Source organism: Ictidomys tridecemlineatus, chromosome 15 (genome assembly GCF_052094955.1).
Source record: "Ictidomys tridecemlineatus isolate mIctTri1 chromosome 15, mIctTri1.hap1, whole genome shotgun sequence".
Taxonomy (NCBI): Eukaryota; Metazoa; Chordata; class Mammalia; order Rodentia; family Sciuridae; genus Ictidomys; species Ictidomys tridecemlineatus.
This window is the reverse complement of record NC_135491.1, coordinates 2428383-2445951: the sequence shown is the minus strand read 5'-3', so window position 1 is coordinate 2445951 and position 17569 is coordinate 2428383. Positions and strand designations below refer to the sequence as shown.

Sequence of the window (17569 nt, the reverse complement as noted above, 5' to 3'; positions counted from 1 at the left end):
AGGTCAGCACTGGGGAGCTCCAGGAGGGGGGAAGAGTCGGCCTGACAAGAGCTGGCAGGACTCTGGCTGCACAGGGGGCTCCCGGCTGTGACCACAGGGAAGAGGACCAGTGAGGACAAACCTGGGCACCCATGGCCAGACGGAGGGGTCCCAGATGAGGACCGTGGAGGAATGCAACAGAGGTTGTTCTTTCCTCCTCCTGCGTCTGACTACAGAATAGGCTTTTTGTATCATCTCCACTAAAGAAAAGAAAGTGAACGTAAACGTATCTGGTGAAACGCTCTGTTTCTGTTTGTGTCAGGCAGGGAGGAGCAGGCTGGGCCGCTCTCTGAAGCTGCCCTGGGCAGGGTCTTGATCAGAGTAGAGGGTCGGGGCTCTGAACTGGGGGAATCCACCCCGACACCCCCAAATCGCTGATGGGGGGAAGGGAGAGGGAGGGACAGCAGCCACCTGGGGAGCCGCGTCCCCAAAGTGACACCGGAGCTCGGGTGGAAAGGAGATCAGAGGAAACCTTCAGGAAGACGAGCGTGGGGTGGATTTGCTGTGAGCGACGGGGAGATGGGGAGAAGACCGCGTCCGGGGCGATCACGCATCAGGGTTAAGCGTCGGGAAGGACGGGTCTGTGTAACCAGAGGACCCTTGGGGTCCGAGGACCTCTGCAAACTAAACGGAGCAGGGGCCGAGGCGACAGGATCCATCCTAGACACCCCCAGGCAGGACGCGAGGAGGCCAGGGCGGCAGGGGTACCCCAGTAATGGACCCGAGAGGGCAGGCCATGGGGAGGCCAGGGGCAACCTGCGTCCCGGGTGCTGACCTCGCGTCTCCATTGCCCTCTGAGAGGCTCCCGAGGCCTGATGAGGTTCCCACAGCGGCTGAAGCTAGCTGACCGTGACCCTGGCCTGGGCAGACGCTCCGTGCCCGGATGGGACGCAGTTAGACAGAACGAACAAACGTCTGCTCTCAAGGGACCACAGTCACCCTAGAACTGAAAGCTGAGCGTAAAACCTTTCTGATGACACTGAGAACTGCCTGTCAGTGGGCGGCCACCTGTCATCTCTAAGGCCTGGGGACGTGGCTTCAGCACCTTACACAGGAGCCGCTGCTGTGGAGGAGAAGCTCGGAGGGGGGCTGCGCCTCGGGAAGGGCTTCCTTCACCAGAGCGGACCCTGGAGCTGGCAGGGCTGGTGCAAAACCCACTGTGAAAACCCAAACGGACGCTTCTCCCCGAATCAGGGATCCACGGGGCACCCCCTCCACCACTCGGACCCAACCCAGGCCTTGAAAGGCCGGCCCCAGGGCCCGAGCAGGGACTCAGAGGGACCCAGACACAAAAGGAAGAGGCCAAACTGCCTGTTGGCTGACGACAAAACCCACCAGAAAGTGGGTGAACTGAGCCCAGCTCAGAAAGAAGGTCGGGGTCCCGGGTTTTCTCTTGTGTGTGGGAGAGAAAAACGCGGGGAGGGGGCCTCGGGAAAACAGAAGGGAGACCAGTAGAGGAAGGGCAGGGGACCAGGGGGCAGGCGAGATCCGGCTCAGTTACGTGTGTGGAGCCAGCTCAGTTACGTGTGTGGAGAGCACAGCGCGTCCCGCGGCTGTGTGTCATGTGACAATAACAAAGACCCGAGAAGAGGAAGACCACTCAAGTAAGCAGTGTAGGACCCCAGACCCCATAGGTTCAGCCACAGCCGCAGAGGCCCTGGCCGCGCTGGGAATCAGGGAGGACGGGACCCTCACCACACACAGAGCCGGGTGCGTCAGGAGCCGGGCAGCAGGGCGGAGCCCAGGTGCCGCTAGCCACCCAACCACAGGGCGGCCCAGGGACCGTCCACCCCGATGTCACTGGAGCAGAGGCAGAGAAGCCCTGCCAGGTCGCACAAGATCCCATATCCTGGACGCACACTCTGCTCCTGTCCCCCAGGGCCCTTCACGTCCACAGATGGACTCCGCCTGGTCCTTGAACGTGAGCCCTGCCTGGCTTCCTGCTCCACCTGCCAGAAGCCGACCCTACGGGGGTGACCCAGGCTGAGCACAAGGCCTCTTCAGGACCTGGTGGGCCAGGGCAGGCACCTCTTCCACCTGGGGAGGGTCCTGTCCCCTGTGCTGGTCATTGCCATGGCCCGAGGGCGATGGTGGCAGGAGACCCAGCACTCCAGGCCTGCACGCCCAGCTGCACGCCGCTCACGGTGTGAGTTAACACAGCGTGGGCCCAAAGAAGACAGAGCCAGTCTCGAGGTGCCTTCGTGGGGACAAAAGGCTCCTTAAACAGCAGAGACACAGGCCGTTGTCCCCACAGGCCATGGGACACTCAGGAGGGGAACAGGGGAACCTGCCTTCCCTTCTCCCAGGCTGGCCAGCGCGGGAACCCCTGGGACCCAGGAGCACCACGTCTGGGGAAGCTCCCTCCCTCCGCCCACAGAGAGCACCTGAGCTTGGGCGGGGTGTGAAACTCCCTGGCCCGTCCCCGACACCCCAGAGGTGGCTACATCTAGGCAGCACCCTCATGTGCCTGTCACTCACCCAAAACCGCTGCACGGACTTTCCCACGGTCTGGGTTTGACCAGACCATGGTCCGTGACCACGTGCACTGACCGGAGCTCCTGGAGTGGAGCGCCCCGTGAGCATTCCCCCTGTAATGAAGAGGGTGGTAAATCAGACAAAGGGCACAGGCTGCAGAAAGGGGCGTCTCCCAGGACGCGTGGGGGGAACCCAAGGGCAGAGCACCTCACTTTCAAAATTGTCTAGACACTTTGGGGAAGAAAATAGAGAAAAAGAAAACCAGGCCCAGGCCCAGAGTGGGAGGGAGAGTTGTGAACATCTGGTAAAACCTCGGTGTGGAAGTCCCGGTGCACAGGCGCCGGCCACACCTACCACATCCTGTGCCTGTCCCTGGACTGCCGGCTCAGTCCCCATCCGGCTGCCCCGTCCCCGTCTGGCTGCCCCGCATTGGCCTGCAGAATCGTGCCATGCCACCCACACCGGTGGCCCTGCTGTGCCTCGGTGAGTCTCTGGTGGAAGGGCCCCAGGCCAGGTGTGGTGGGCACTGTCCTCATACTCCCTGCGTTCCAGGGCTGCACCTGAGCCTGAGGACCAGCATCCAGAGTGGTGAGTCCTCCCCCAAGGCCCAGAGTCCCCCAGGGGTTCAGCTGTCCACCTGAGAACACTGGGGAGCAGGCTCGGCGGTGCTAGGAGGGCTTGGGCCAGCAGGAGGCGGGAGCCGGGGCAGGCCGGAGGCTCCCTGCACCACAGCCTCCCTTCCCTTCCAGAGGTCCTCTCGAGACCCGTCATCCAGGCCAGACCCAGCTTCATGGTTCCAAAGGGACAGTCGGTGACCCTGTGGTGCTGGGGCACCCGGGAGGCTGAGGAGTACCGGCTGCATTTTGAGGGAGGGGTTGCTGCCCTGAAGAGACCGAAACCACCTGGACTCGTGGACAAAGTCAAGTTCCTCATCCCCACCGTGACCTCCAGCACAGCAGGGCAATACCACTGCTTCTACCGCAGCGGGGAGCTCTGGTCCGAGCCCAGCAACGCCCTGGACCTGGTGGTGACAGGTGACCCGCCCACTCCTAGCAGGACCTGGTGGTGACAGGTGACCCGCCCACTCCTAGCAGGACCTGGTGGTGACAGGTGACCCGCCCACTCCTAGCAGGACCTGGTGGTGACAGGTGACTCACCCACTCCTAGTGGGACCTCGTGGTGACAGGTGACCCACCCACTCCTAGCAGACCTGGTGGTGACAGGTGACTGACCCACTCCTAGCAGACCTGGTGGTAACAGGTGACCCGCCCACTCCTAGCGGGACCTGGTGGTGACAGGTGACCCACTCACTCCTAGCAGACCTGGTGGTGACAGGTGACCCACCCACTCCTAGCGGGACCTGGTGGTGACAGGTGACCCACCCACTCCTAGCAGACCTGGTGGTGACAGGTGACTCACCCACTCCTAGCAGACCTGGTGGTGACAGGTGACTGACCCACTCCTAGCAGACCTGGTGGTGACAGGTGACCCACCCACTCCTAGCAGACCTGGTGGTAACAGGTGACCCGCCCACTCCTAGCAGACCTGGTGGTGACAGGTGACCCACCCACTCCTAGCAGACCTGGTGGTGACAGGTGACCCACCCACTCCTAGCAGGACCTGGTGGTGACAGGTGACCCGCCCACTCCTAGCAGGACCTGGTGGTGACAGGTGACCCACCCACTCCTAGCAGACCTGGTGGTGACAGGTGACTGACCCACTCCTAGCAGGACCTGGTGGTGACAGGTGACCCACCCACTCCTAGCAGACCTGGTGGTGACAGGTGACTCACCCACTCCTAGCAGACCTGGTGGTGACAGGTGACTGACCCACTCCTAGCGGGACCTGGTGGTGACAGGTGACCCGCCCACTCCTAGGGGGACCTGGTGGTGACAGGTGACCCACCCACTCCTAGCAGACCTGGTGGTGACAGGTGACCCACCCACTCCTAGCAGACCTGGTGGTGACAGGTGACCCACCCACTCCTAGCAGACCTGGTGGTGACAGGTGACTGACCCACTCCTAGCAGGACCTGGTGGTGACAGGTGACCCGCCCACTCCTAGCAGACCTGGTGGTGACAGGTGACCCGCCCACTCCTAGCAGACCTGGTGGTGACAGGTGACTGACCCACTCCTAGCAGGACCTGGTGGTGACAGGTGACCCGCCCACTCCTAGCAGGACCTGGTGGTGACAGGTGACCCACCCACTCCTAGCAGACCTGGTGGTGACAGGTGACCCACCCACTCCTAGCAGACCTGGTGGTGACAGGTGACTGACCCACTCCTAGCAGGACCTGGTGGTGACAGGTGACCCGCCCACTCCTAGCAGACCTGGTGGTGACAGGTGACCCGCCCACTCCTAGCAGACCTGGTGGTGACAGGTGACCCGCCCACTCCTAGCAGACCTGGTGGTGACAGGTGACCGACCCACTCCTAGCAGGACCTGGTGGTGACAGGTGACCCGCCCACTCCTAGCAGGACCTGGTGGTGACAGGTGACCCACCCACTCCTAGCAGACCTGGTGGTGACAGGTGACCCACCCACTCCTAGCAGGACCTGGTGGTGACAGGCGGTGAGCACTGCCTGGGCGGTGAGTGGCTCTAACTGTCCACGGAGGTGGCTCAGGTGGAAAGGTCACACTGTGCGCGTCTGGCCACAGTGGGAAAGTAACATGTTTTCAACACCACAGAGTGTCCTGTCCCTGGGTCTCTGCAGTGGTGGCTCTGGAGGGGACTGTGGTATGGCATCATGCTGCCGATCCTACCCTCAGCCCCGAGGAGCACAGGCCGAGGGCCACTCCCAGAGACACTCCTACTCAGTCCTGGAAGCCGGGCACTGAGAGCCTGGGTCTTGAAGGAGTGCTTGGTAGGACATGGCGGTGACCAGGGCAGATCTGGGACAGGGGAAGGGGGACAGATTCCCGAGAGTAGCCTGTGGCCTTGAGGACCGCGAGACAGGAGGTGGGGGAGCAGGGTCAGCATGCTGTCCTCCCACCAGCCACCTTTTCTCCCAGGAATGTACGACACACCCACCCTCTCTGTTCAGCCCGGACCTGAGGTGGCCCTGGGGGACAGCGTGACCTTCTTTTGCCACCTAGCGACAGCAACCAGCACTTTCTTTCTGCTCAAAGAAGGGAGGTCCAGCCGCCCACAGCGTAGCCACGGGAGCACCCAGGCAGAGTTCCCTGTGGGCCCGGTGACGGTGGCCCACCAGGGGATCTACAGATGCTTTGGCTCCTACAACAACCACGCGTGGTCCTTCCCCAGCAATCCTGTGATGCTCCTGGTGACAGGTGAGGACATCCAACCTCCCCTCTCTTCTGGAGCCTAGGGAACCGCAGGTAGAGACGGGTGGATGTGCACAGGACCTCCGTATCTCAGCGACCCAGCTGGTCAATGACCAGGGACTGCAGAGGGGAAGACCCCTAACCTTTCACCTTCTCTCTCCAGGAGGTGCGGGGAACAGCAGTCTTGCACCCACAGACCCCGCGGATTCCCCTGGTATGTGGCCGCACTTCTGAGCAAAGGGGAGGCCGAAGGCTTCTGCACCTGGCACATGTCGGGGTGTCCACTGAGCACACTGTGCGAGCCCGGGACAAACAGCCTTGCCTGGGTGGCCCTGGCCCTGGCCCAGAGATCCCTTGAAGGGAGTCAGGATGGATAAGGAATTCCTTATCACCCCCGGAGGAGAAGAGGGCGTGCCAGAGGCCGAGTTAAAAGCCACTGGGGGGGGGGCATGGCCAGATGGAGTAGGACCGCCCAGAGGGGCCCCACAGAGGGAGGCCTTTGAGGAAATGCCCCAGGAGTGCAGGGAGAGGGTCACGAGCTCTGTGGAGGGAGAGGGGATGGCCGCAGCTCTGGGCTGGAAGTTGGCCAGAGTGATCAAGGATGGGGTCAGGATTGGGAAGGACCTAAGGAGGCGCGGGGGACAGGGACGGGCAGCTCACTCACCAGGGGCAGAAAGGGTGGGTTGGCCCCTGCCTGTGTGCAGGAGGTGACGTTGCCTTCACCAGGGGCCAGGCTCCCCGCAGGAGCTCCTGGCAGAGGACGGCAGTCGTCGTGGGGGCTGAACTGGTCCAGGGGTGTCGGTCCTCCTCTGCTCCACCTGCCAGATGAAGCCACTGGGTCTCCAGCAGGGAGGGGCCTGGGAAAGCTACGGAAGCAAAGAGCCTGCACAGCCACCAACCTCACGCCTCCCCTTGCCTGTCACCTACAGATTCCTGCGACCCCTACCTGGTGACCACAGAGTCGGGGTCCCAGAAAGGTGATCAAAGGGGGGGGCACAGCCACGCCCTGGAGGAGGAGGGAGGGAGGGGCACGGCCACGCCCTGAGGAGGAGGAGGGAGGGGCAAGGCCATGCCCTGGAGGAGGAGGAGGAGGGAGGGGCAAGACCGTGCCCTGGAGGAGGAGGAGGAGAGAGGGGCAAGGCCACGCCCTGGAGGAGGAGGAGGAGAGAGGGGCAAGGCCACGCCCTGGAGGAGGAGGAGGAGAGAGGGGCAAGGCCACGCCCTGGAGGAGGAGGAGGAGAGAGGGGCACGGCCACGCCCTGGAGGAGGGAGGGGTATGGCCACGCCCTGGAGGAGGAGGAGAGAGGGGCTCGGCTACGCCCTGGAGGAGGGAAGGGTATGGCCCCGCCCTGGAGGAGGAGGGAGGGAGGGGCACAGCCACGCCCTGGAGGGGGAGGGGGAGGGGCTCGGCCACGCCCTGGAGGGGGAGGGGGGAGGGGCACGGCCACGCCCTGGAGGAGGAGGGGGAGGGGTACGGCCACGCCCTGGAAGGGGAGGGAGGGAGGGGCCTGCACTGCTCCAGCAGCCCCTGCTCTTCTCCCGCAGACCCCACCCGCTGGGACCACACAGCCCAGAACCTCCTTCGGATGGGCCTGGCGTTCCTGGTGCTGGTGGCTCTGGCGTGGCTCCTGGCTGAAGACTGGCTGGACAGGAGGAGGGCTGCACGCTGGGAAGGCCGGAGGCCGAGAACGCGAGCTCCTGGAAGAGGGGCCGAGGGACAGTGCCCACAGGAGGCACTGAAGCTGGCTCCTGGGCCTCAAGCCATGTGAGCTCTGCTTGACCCTAGAGGACAGGTCATCGCGGGAATTGGGCATCAGGAGGTGACTGCACAGGGTTTGGCAAGGCCTCCTGGGGGAGGCCGGCAGTGGGGCGGAGACGCTGGACGCCCCCTAGACCACCCGGAGCTCTCCTTGGGGAGATGTTCTGGCACCTGGAGAGGACCCGGTGAATTTTTAAATCTGAGTTTTCTGTGGAATGTCAGGAGATGTCCAGTCCGGGCTGACAGACAGCCCAGCCGGAGCTCCAGCGTCACACTACCCCCGCGGCCACGATGCTATTCTCTGTGCCATGGAGATGGGGCTGGGACCCGCTCTCCTCACTCCCAGGTCCCCATTCTGAATGTCCGCTCCTCCGTCCCTCTTTGACCAGGTGTTCTAAGGTCCTAGAATTTCTAAATTCTTATCAAACTGCAGTCTCCCCACACCAACTTCATTCCGAGCTGAGAGGGACTTGTTGGAGTGAGTTTGTGAGACTCGGATGTTTCATATCCTAATTTACGGCAGGGAGAGACGCTTGGGAAAATAAGGTACAAGTTTTTGTCCCGAGGCTTACATGTGGGCCCAGACCACCAAGGCCTGGGTCCCCTCCAGTCCCACCAAAATCTCTCCCCAAACCTCACAGGGTGAGCCCAATTGCCACAGTTGCGTGACGCGTTTTGAAATCCTGAACATATTCTATATCCCAGCAGAAAATGAAGGGTGAGGAGGAAGAGCACCAAAAACTTCTGTTGCCAAGCTAGATGATATTCAAATAAAATCAAATTAAAATTCAAAATGAATGCCGACAATGTCCACGATGAACAAAATCTCAGAACTGTGAATGACGATGCGTGTTAGTCTATTGGGGTTGTCACGGCAGGGAGGTGGCCAGTCAGCAACACCTTAGCTCTCAGCTCTGAGGACCAAAGTCAAGGTCAGGCAGGGCTGGCTCCTCCCAAGGCCCCTCTGGGGCTCCCTGTGTCCTCCAAGTTCATCCCTCTGTGTCCTGATCTCTTAAGGACATGAGGACATAGCAGCAGGCCTCTTCAGCAGCCTTAATCACTTTTCCAAGTAACCTGGGGGGCCACGTTGGGGTGGGGAGGGGGTCCCAACTCAACCGTCACAGGACCTGACCCTGCACCTGCCTGGCCTTGACCCACGAGCCCTCCCCAGCCCTGGCCCTGTGTGGAAGTGTAGCTGCCCCCACTCCTGCTGGCTGGACACCAGGCTGGGTGCCCAAGTCGTGGGCTGGCTGCCCCCTGCTGGGTCACAGCATCCTGAAAAGTCACAGAACGGGGGTGAGAGACACAGCTCTTTCGGGGAATTAAGGACTGCGAAGCTCTCCGCCTTCGCCCAGGAACGGGCTTGTGTCAGATTCACCTCTGAAGCCCCCCATCCCAGGTCCCGCCACCCGAGAACTTTCAAAACGAGCGCAAGAGTGAGGAAGGAAAGTATCCGGAGCCAGTTCTGTGGGCACATGAAAGAACAGTGTGCTCGTGTTCCTGTGGAGACGAGCGGGGACTCACGCAGCCACCACCAGGAGGTCACCGCGGGCAGGAGGAGTGTGACCAAGCGCGGAGAGCAGATCACCCAGGGCAGCGAGACCCCGGCAAGGCCTAGGCCTCCTCCCGAGGGCAGACAGGGGCCACCAGGGGCTCCAGGGACAGGTAGGGTCACACGTGTTTGCATGTAGGCATCGGGGGTGAGCCCTCAGGTGACGTGGGACACTTGGAAGAGGAGGACAAATTCCCTGAGACTGTTAGGGGGCTCCTGCGTTATTCCAGGTGAATTGGGGACCGCACGGAGAAGTGGCTACCTTTGACACTGTTCAGGCACAGAAACCATGTTTCATTGTCTGGAGGGACGGCTGAGGAGGTGGCAGGGTCCCTGGAGCTAACAGAGTGGACCCTGGGCAGACGAAGGGCACCTGACCTCCCCTCCTGCTGCCCATTGGTGTGGATGTCGTGCGGAACCCTGGTGGGCACAGAAGGGGACCTGCTGGCAGAGAGCGCAGCTGGCGGCCCCTCTTCACACCCTGCCCTGGAGCTTCACCCCAGCTGAGTGGAGAAGGATGGACCAGTGCCAATTGTGTCAGGCTGGGCGGCTCAATGGAGGGCACTCGCCGGGCACATGAAGGCCCCGGACTGGACCCCCAGGACGGGAGAGCAACTGTACCTTCTCAAGGTGTGCGATGAGGTGCCTGGATACACACACACACTGTAGTGACACCACCACTGGGAGAGGAGGGCACACCAGGAATCGGCTCTGCAGGGTCCAAGGGAACTGCGAGGTGCTGCTCATCAGCCGCCAGGCTATACTTGCGGTCCCAGGACTTGTCCCTCTTACAACTGAAGTTGTGCCTGTGACCCACCCGGCCCAGTCCCCTGCCGCCACCCGACTCTGCTCTGTGAGCTTGGCTGCTCGGATCCCTCGATCACGCAGCCTCTGTCCACAGGGACGTGCGCACTGCCTGTCACGTGCCCATAGAACTTTCCTCCCTTCTTCTTCTCCTAGTTTTGAAAGTTCTTGGGGTGGTGGGGCCCTGGGATGGGGGGCTCTGGAGCTCAGGGACCCCGTGGGTGAATCTGACACAAGTGTGTTCCTGGGTGAAGGCGGACAGCTGCAGGGTCCTCGAGTGGCTTGTCCACCCGGCCGTCATCTCCAGCCCAGCAGTGCTGCGGCAACGCTCCCCTTAGCTGATTGCACCCCTTGCACTCGCCCGCTGACGGACCACAGGTTGCCTCTGAGTCTTGGTGGTCCGCAGGGGAGACGAGGACAGGAAATCTTCCCGTTCCACTCCACAGGTCCACCACAGAGGCAGGAGGTAAGGACCAAGACCCAAAGTCTGCCCTGGGATGGCTGCCTTCCCGGGGTCAGACACCTCGGCCTCCCGCTGGGCCATCCTGGCGTCACCTGAGATGAGCGGCGATCCACTGCAGGCTGAGAGGGGCTGGGATTCCAGACCAGGAGGCACTCGGGGAAGAAGGCCCACCTCGCCCCACCCCACCCTGCCCGGGGTCGCCCGCCCTGGCTGACCCCTGTGCCCACCCCAGCCCACCCCAGCCTGGGTCTTGGCCCTGCACTTACTTCCTCGGTGCACTTCCTGTGGCCAGCACCGCAGGGCTTCCTGGAAGGCGCAGCAGCCCCCTCCGCTGTCACCACCCCCTCCATCAGCAGATCCGCCCTCTGACCACTTCCTCCTCGTGGACACCTCGCGGGCCCTCAGCCCTCCCGCTGCCTGGGCTCTATGGTGGCCACAGGTGCACTGCAGGTCCTCAGGGTTCTGAGTCCAGCCGCCCGGGATGCTGGCTGGGCTCGCGGCACCCAACGCCCAGCCTTCCGCTTCTCTAAGACTGAAGCCCCGAGCTGCTCTCTGAGCCCTTCATCCACTTCCCTCCTTCAACTGGACTCACCAGCGGGACGATGCCACACCTGCTCGTGACACCTGCTCTCTCCACCCACCCACCTGCTCACACCACTGCTGGAAGGCCCCACACTAACCAGCCACGCGAACCAGAGGCCAGGTGGCACGTCGTGTGCATAGGGAGTGGGACCCCAGGTGACCCACGTGCACTCCTGGGTGCTTACCCCAGAGAACCCAAATCCACATCCTGTAGTGACACAAGTCACACAGCCAAGTCATGGAACCAGCCCAGGCGTCCTTCAGCAGATGAGCAGATGAAGAAGATGTGGTGTGCATGGGTGTGCACGTGTGTGCGCATGCGTGTGCATGTGTGTGTGCGTATGTGTGTGTGCATGTTTGCGTGTGCATGCATTGCGTGCGTGTGTGTGTGCATGTGTGCGTGTGTGTGCGTGTGTGTGTATTAGTGGTTCCAGTCAGCTACATAGGAGAGTGAAACCATGTCCCTGCTGGTACGTGGCGGGAATTGGGGAACATCGTGCTGAGTGAAATGTGAAGCGGGAAGTCAGGGATGCTCTCTCATCTGTGGAAGTTGGAAACGAGGAGGGAAGTGGTTTTCATAAAATAGCACAGCGGGTAGGATGAGAGGGAAAGGGGGACAGGGAAATGAAACTGACCACAGTGTGCGTGTGTCGTCACACGACCTGCCGTGAACCCCCCTGCCCTGTATGATCCTGATGCACCCATCACAGGACTTTACAGGGGGGCACAGACGTCTGTTTCCTGACAAGTGACATGTCTGCTGGGACCTTGAAACTCCAACCTGGCAAATGTCTTCTAGGTAAAGATTTTCACGGCTTCTCTGACGACACGGGTAACCTCCAGCCGCCTTCCCGGCCCCGTGCATCTTTTGTAGATGGTAGGAATACCAACTCACGTTCTGTGCGCAGTCACTGGTGAACACTTTTTTTCCTGGTGCCGGGGCTAGAACCCAGGGCCCGCATGTGCTCACCCAGCATGCCTCAGGGTTGCTTCATGGTTGCCAGTCCTGCTGGGCCCGACGTATAAACTCAGCTTTCTCTAGAGCTGCGGGCACAGGGACACCACGTGGGGGTGGGTAGCAGCCACACGCCAGGCCGCACGGGGGTCTTGGGATGGCTGTAAATGCAGACATTCACCCAGTTACTGTGCTCTCACCTGTTCAGGAAAAGAAGGGGTGCTTCCAACCTCACCCCGCCACCCACCTCCCTCCTGGCTGAGGTAAGCGAAGTCCCCGCAGTGATGCTGCAAACACCCGGGGACGGCCCCTCCCTCGGTCGCGGTGCTGTGGCCCCGGCCTCCCCAGTGTGAGCCCATCTCTCCCACTCTGCACCCTCCTCTTTCCGTGCCACCTCCTCTCCTGCTGCGACCTCTACACCTGCAGGGGTCACTCCTACTCCAAAGTCCACTTTCACAGGCACAGTAGTCACTGGGGCTTCTGCCCCTGGGCACACCTGGGATGCCTGGAGCCTCGCTGTGATGGCAGCACACACATCCCGTCTCCCACTGTGACCTTCTCAGGAGAGGAACTGGGCCGGGACTTAACCCTCACAATCACAGGCAGCGACTTTCAGAGCTTAAGTCACCCAGGGAAATTCCATAGCCACGGAGCAAGTCACTCTGCGTCCCCTCCCCTGGCCCCGGAAACACCCATCTGTCCCTACGCATTTCACTATTTTCTATTCTCTTTTTAAATCTCACGGGTCTTGCTGGCCCCAGTGGGCAGGAAACAGGGATACAGCTGCACCCCCGGTGCACAGGGGACCCCACCCTGAGAGGGCCTGGCGCTAGGTGTCAGCCATTCTGGGGCTGAAGCCTGTGAGGGGGTCTTGCCTGAACAGTGTCCCCAGGGTCCCCTCCCCCAGTCTCCCCACTGGGTAAATAAAGATGGGGCAGGAGGTTTTTCTCACGTACCAGAGAGGAGCTGTTAAAACCTCAGCCCCAGGATGTCCAGAGCCCCTGTCCCACATCCTGTGCCTCCTCCGCACCAGGACAGCAGGGCAGGACCTCTCTGGGCTGGGGGGTGGGCATGCCTTTCTGATCTTTGCAGGACGCCAGCAGCTCCCCATCATGTGACAACAGCAAGTTCTCTCAGCACTGCCCACGGTCCCGAGGGCAGCAGTTCACACTCCAAGGACACCCACCTCAAAGGGGCTCTGTGCTGGTCCTCCTTTGCTTATGAAATAAATAAATCTCTCTGGGGAAATCTCTGCCGAGTTCCACTAAAACATATTTAAAGGGCTAGGGATGCAGCTCAGTGGTAGAGGTTCGCCCCGCGCACGAGGCCCTGGTATGATCCCCAGCACTGCACGATATGTAGATATGTCACCCAAGTGCACAGGGGGTTTGGAGCACTGTGGCCCAGGGCCAAGCCCCTGTTGCCACAGAGTCCTGCCCACCTGTTGACCCATGTGGCCACTTCCCTGCTCTGAGCGCAGGGCTGAGCAGCGTGGCGGGGTCTACATGCCTTCGGTGCCTAAAAGTGACTATCTGGCCCTTTGGGGGAAAAAAATCTGCCAAATCCCAAGTTAGGATATAACAAGAATACTGACCCTGTGGCTGCCGCTCAGCGGTGGAGCGCTTGCCTGGCACACGTGGGGCACGGTCGATCCTCAGCACCACACAAAAATAAAGATTGTGCCCATCTACAACCAAAACAATATTTAAAAACACACACTTACACCAATCCTGTAGTCACCAGGCAGCGACTGAATCAGGCCAAGGACAGGAATGGACAGTCCTGAGCACACTCCCAGGCCGCCCTTTCCCAGCTGATCCTCCAGCCACGCCCCTGTGAACCCCCAGCACATGGACAAAGGCAGCTCCAAGCTCAGGACCTTCCCTTTATTACCCCCGAGGTGCCCGTGATCAGAACTCACTGTGAAGAAAGAAATCGATGCTCAAGCCTAAGTTTGACCCCCAGCTCACGGACCACCACCACCTGGCCCCTTGACCTCCACCATGAGAGCGAGACCAGACCCCCCCTGGGACATACAGCCAGGAGCGAGAGACTCAGGGTGTGGAGAAAAAGAACTGGCAGCAGGAGGGAGCCTTCGTCCCCACGGCACTGTCCAGGGTCAGGCCAGGGTTGCTCTCCTTCACCTCCCTCAGCACCTCCTGGACCTTTGCGTTCCACGCGTCCATCTTCAACCTGGGGGACCGGAGGACATCAGCGTTTACAGAAAAGCTAGTTCTATTGTCCCAAAATTCACCACAAACGGCCCAAGTGCCCAGGAAGCTTTCAGGACACTTGCGGCGGGAGACACTTTTGGATCCACAAAATAGCGATCCTGAGAAACGTCCGAGTGCAGACACACGTCCTGCAGAGACCTCGAGAACCCAGCAACGGACTCCCCCAGCGCAGTCCTTTCTGTGATCACCACACAGGGCCTCGCTCCCGTCCCCTCTGCTGGCACACCTGTCCTCAGGCAGCCCCTCCCACTGACCTTCCTGTCCACCCAGGTGGGAGCAGCCCAGGTGCTGCCCGCTGGAGAGACAGGCACTCACCCCAGCCAGATGACCTCCCCAGAAAGACGGCTAAGACAGACAAGTCCACGCGTCTCCCCAGCGCAGAAGCTGGAAGTCCATCTGGATGCAGAATAGACATTCCCAGAGGGCGGGAAGGTGCAGGAGGACAGAGGAGACTGAACAGCACCAAACAGAAGCTCAGCCCTGGCGTTCCACGGCACAGGGAGGGCACCGTGGTTCACAGCGCCTAGCGTACACCTTGAGTCACTAGAAGAGGAGCCCAAAGGCTCCACAAGGTGATAAGGACATGGAAACGTGCACCGTGCCCACTGGGTCGGCACTCACTGTATACGTGTAGTGCAGCGGGGAGCCAGCCAGTGCGGGCGCACCCACGATCCCAGCTACTCACACAGCCAACCGGGGAAACTTGGGAAGACCCCGCTTCAAAATAAAGACAAAGGTCTGGGGTGCAGCTCAGTGGCAGAGCACCTCTGGGTCTGATCCCCAGCACTTCAAAAAATGTGATCACTGTACCCCATGAATACATGCAATTATTACAGGTCAATTAAAATCGTTTTTAAATGTTCAAGGAGATAGAATTCCTGAAGACCCTGATGGGATGAGCACACACTCTATACACGTATCCAGTTATCATGCTGTGCCCCATACCCACGTGCTATTAAAGTACAAAACATTTGAGTGAATGAGTAAATTTTTTCTAAAGCCAAGAAGATATTGGTTAGTCAAACATTCAGTAGAGCCAGGCACGCTGGGGAGCTTCTAATCCCAGCAGCTGCGGAGGCAGAAGCAGGAGGATCACAAGTTCAAGGCCTGCCTGGGCAACTTAGCCAGGCCCTAAGCAACTTAGTGAGAACTTGTCCCAAAATAGAAAATGAAAAGGGCAGGGGGTGTGGCTCGTGGACAAGGGCCCTGGTCCCGAGTCCCAGTGGTGGGGGGCGTTCATAGAACCAAGAATGCCAAAGCGAACCCCAGGGTGAAACATCAACTTGGATCCACATAGCCACCATGTCCAGCCCCGCTCATGCGAGATGGGATGGTGGAGGGTGTCGCTGAGGGATAACAGGGGACAGAAGTAGGTCCAGACCACAACATGAGGCGGGAGGCCACAGGGCTCAAGGTCCCACCAAACTTCTTGGTGGCATTATGGCTCCACTGCTCCAGCCCCCGACACACCCCTGCACTGCAGACCAGGTTGAGTGGTCGCCATGTCGACAACAGCCCCTGAATGAAGCCAGCTGGGACATTCCTGTGGAAGCAGGAGTTGCATTCCTGGAGCGAATGACAGTGGGCTGGCCACCGGGGATGTCACAGGTTCCACAACTTTTACCAGGGGTGAGAAATAGGAACACCGCTTACTGGTCCCTACCCCAATCCTCCCTGAAGAGAGATGGCAGTGGAGGTGGGACGGTGCACAGAGGACCAGAGCAGGGTTGGCCAGCTCCCGGCCAGATCCCGTCCTGCCTGTATCTTAAATAAAGCCCTCCTCCTCTGCCTTGCTCCACCTGGCAGGTGGGGACGGCTCACTCTCCTCTCCCTGGGCCTCTGGATACAGTGTGCACACCTGTGGTCTGAGACCAGGAAACGTGGTCTGCTCTGCTGGAAGGGAGGACGTCTACGAGGGCTTTGGGGAAAGGCCCGAGGAAGCCCAAGACAGATCAAGGTACTGGAGGGCTGCAGATGTTCCCCCGTCAGGGAAACCCCTGGAGAACCAGCTTCCGCTCAGCGGGGACCCGGGAGACGGCAAAGCAGAAACCACACATCCTGGCTGGGGTGTGCGGTGCGCCCACGCCAGTCCTGCGCACCCACAGGTGAGCTCCAGCCTGTGCCCCAGGGGTCTGGGCATCCGCGTGCCCAGTACCGAGTGTGCTGGACAACACTGGACAACACTCCACTCCAAGAGAAGCGCTTAGGAGAAGCGGGCCGTGGACGGACTCCCCTAGGCCAGGGGCTGCTGGGAAAGGGGTGTGTCACCCCGCCTCCCCTTCCTGGGCAGCACTGATCCCTTCCAGGGAAGCCCACGTGTGGAGCAGGAAGACCATACCTGAGCATCCTCAGGGGCCCGCTGCTGTCCCTCAGGGCCTCCAGGAGCACGGTCACTCCGCTCAGTCCCAAGGTGTTCTGGCCCAGGTCCAGAGTCTCCAGCGTCTGGTTGCTCACGAGGGCAGATGCCAGCTCCGGACAGTGCAGAGGGGTGAGGGAGCACCCCCAGAGCCTGTGGAGGGCAGAGAGCTGCTCACTTACTGGAACCCAGTGTGCCGCCCCGTGCACATGCTGTCCCCGGATCCAGCCGGGAGCAAATGGGGCAGGTGATCAGCTCCGTGGTGGTGGGGGGTGTCGTGGATGGTCTTGGAACAAGTGAGTGGGCCAGAGAGGGCTGCCGGTTGCCGGTGACCGTGAGTCCTGCTTCCTCCAGTGTTGAAGTTTAACACCAGAGAAGCTCACCCAGGCAAGCGTCGAGTGGAAAGTGAGAGGCTCGGAGAGATCGCAAACGGACTTCTCCCGGTGGAAGACGAGGACCCAAGGCAGAGTCCGTGGGGTGAGGAAGTCCTGTCCCCTTGGCACGTCACAGTTCCCCCTCTTCTCCTGATTCTTGTCTGTTACCTTGACCGTTTCCCCTCAGCCTGCACCGTGACCGGGGGAGGTGTGAGATGGCCTGGGGGGAGCAGGTGGGTAGCCCAGGGGGCGTCGATCAGCAGCACTCTGCTCCGAGATGCTTAACTACCTACCTTAGTGGCAGGCGGAATAGCAAAGGGCTTCGGAGACATAAATGGTCCAACCTCCCAGAGGTGATTTCCAACTTCCCAGATTCAAACTGGCCTCTGTTTTCTCAACTTGACCCTATTTGCCTCGCTCCACTGACTGCCGTCTGGCTTCCGTAGTGGGCAGGGAAGTCCTCCTGGGAGAGTGGCGTGAACCACCTTCAAGGCAGGAAGACCACACACAGCGCGGACCTGAGTCGTGCATAGGATTACGTGAAAACCAGTCACCTCGGTCCTGCGTGTGAGGAATGTGTCCTCCGTCCACAGCTGTGTGTCACCTGGTCTAGCAGGTATGGATATACCACGCCATATACAGATGGACACAGAACACAAGTGTGCAGTCGTGAGTGACAGTCACACCACA

The 17569-nt window shown here is 60.8% G+C and overlaps 1 protein-coding gene across 1 annotated transcript; it reads left to right on the top strand.

Annotated features, from left to right (window-relative positions):
• Positions 1-2963: 2963 nt before the first annotated feature.
• On the top strand, positions 2964-8353 carry LOC144371084 (natural cytotoxicity triggering receptor 1-like). The gene is made up of 6 exons (XM_078033291.1): positions 2964-3028; positions 3205-3548; positions 5528-5806; positions 5964-6014; positions 6730-6777; positions 7346-8353. The coding sequence occupies exons 1-6, from the start codon at positions 2964-2966 to the stop codon at positions 7567-7569; spliced, it is 1011 nt and encodes a 336-aa protein (XP_077889417.1). The 3' UTR covers positions 7570-8353.
• Positions 8354-17569: the final 9216 nt, after the last annotated feature.

What these genes read in the sequence shown, in the direction of transcription:
- LOC144371084 (XM_078033291.1), top strand. Translation starts at nt 2,964, where the DNA reads ATGCCACCCACACCGGTGGCCCTGCTGTGCCTCGGTGAGTCTCTGGTG. An exon ending in CCTGGACCTGGTGGTGACAG is followed by an intron (nt 3,549 to 5,527) that starts GTGACCCGCCCA and finishes CTTTTCTCCCAG; the next exon opens with GAATGTACGACACACCCACC. An exon ending in AGAGTCGGGGTCCCAGAAAG is followed by an intron (nt 6,778 to 7,345) that starts GTGATCAAAGGG and finishes CTTCTCCCGCAG; the next exon opens with ACCCCACCCGCTGGGACCAC.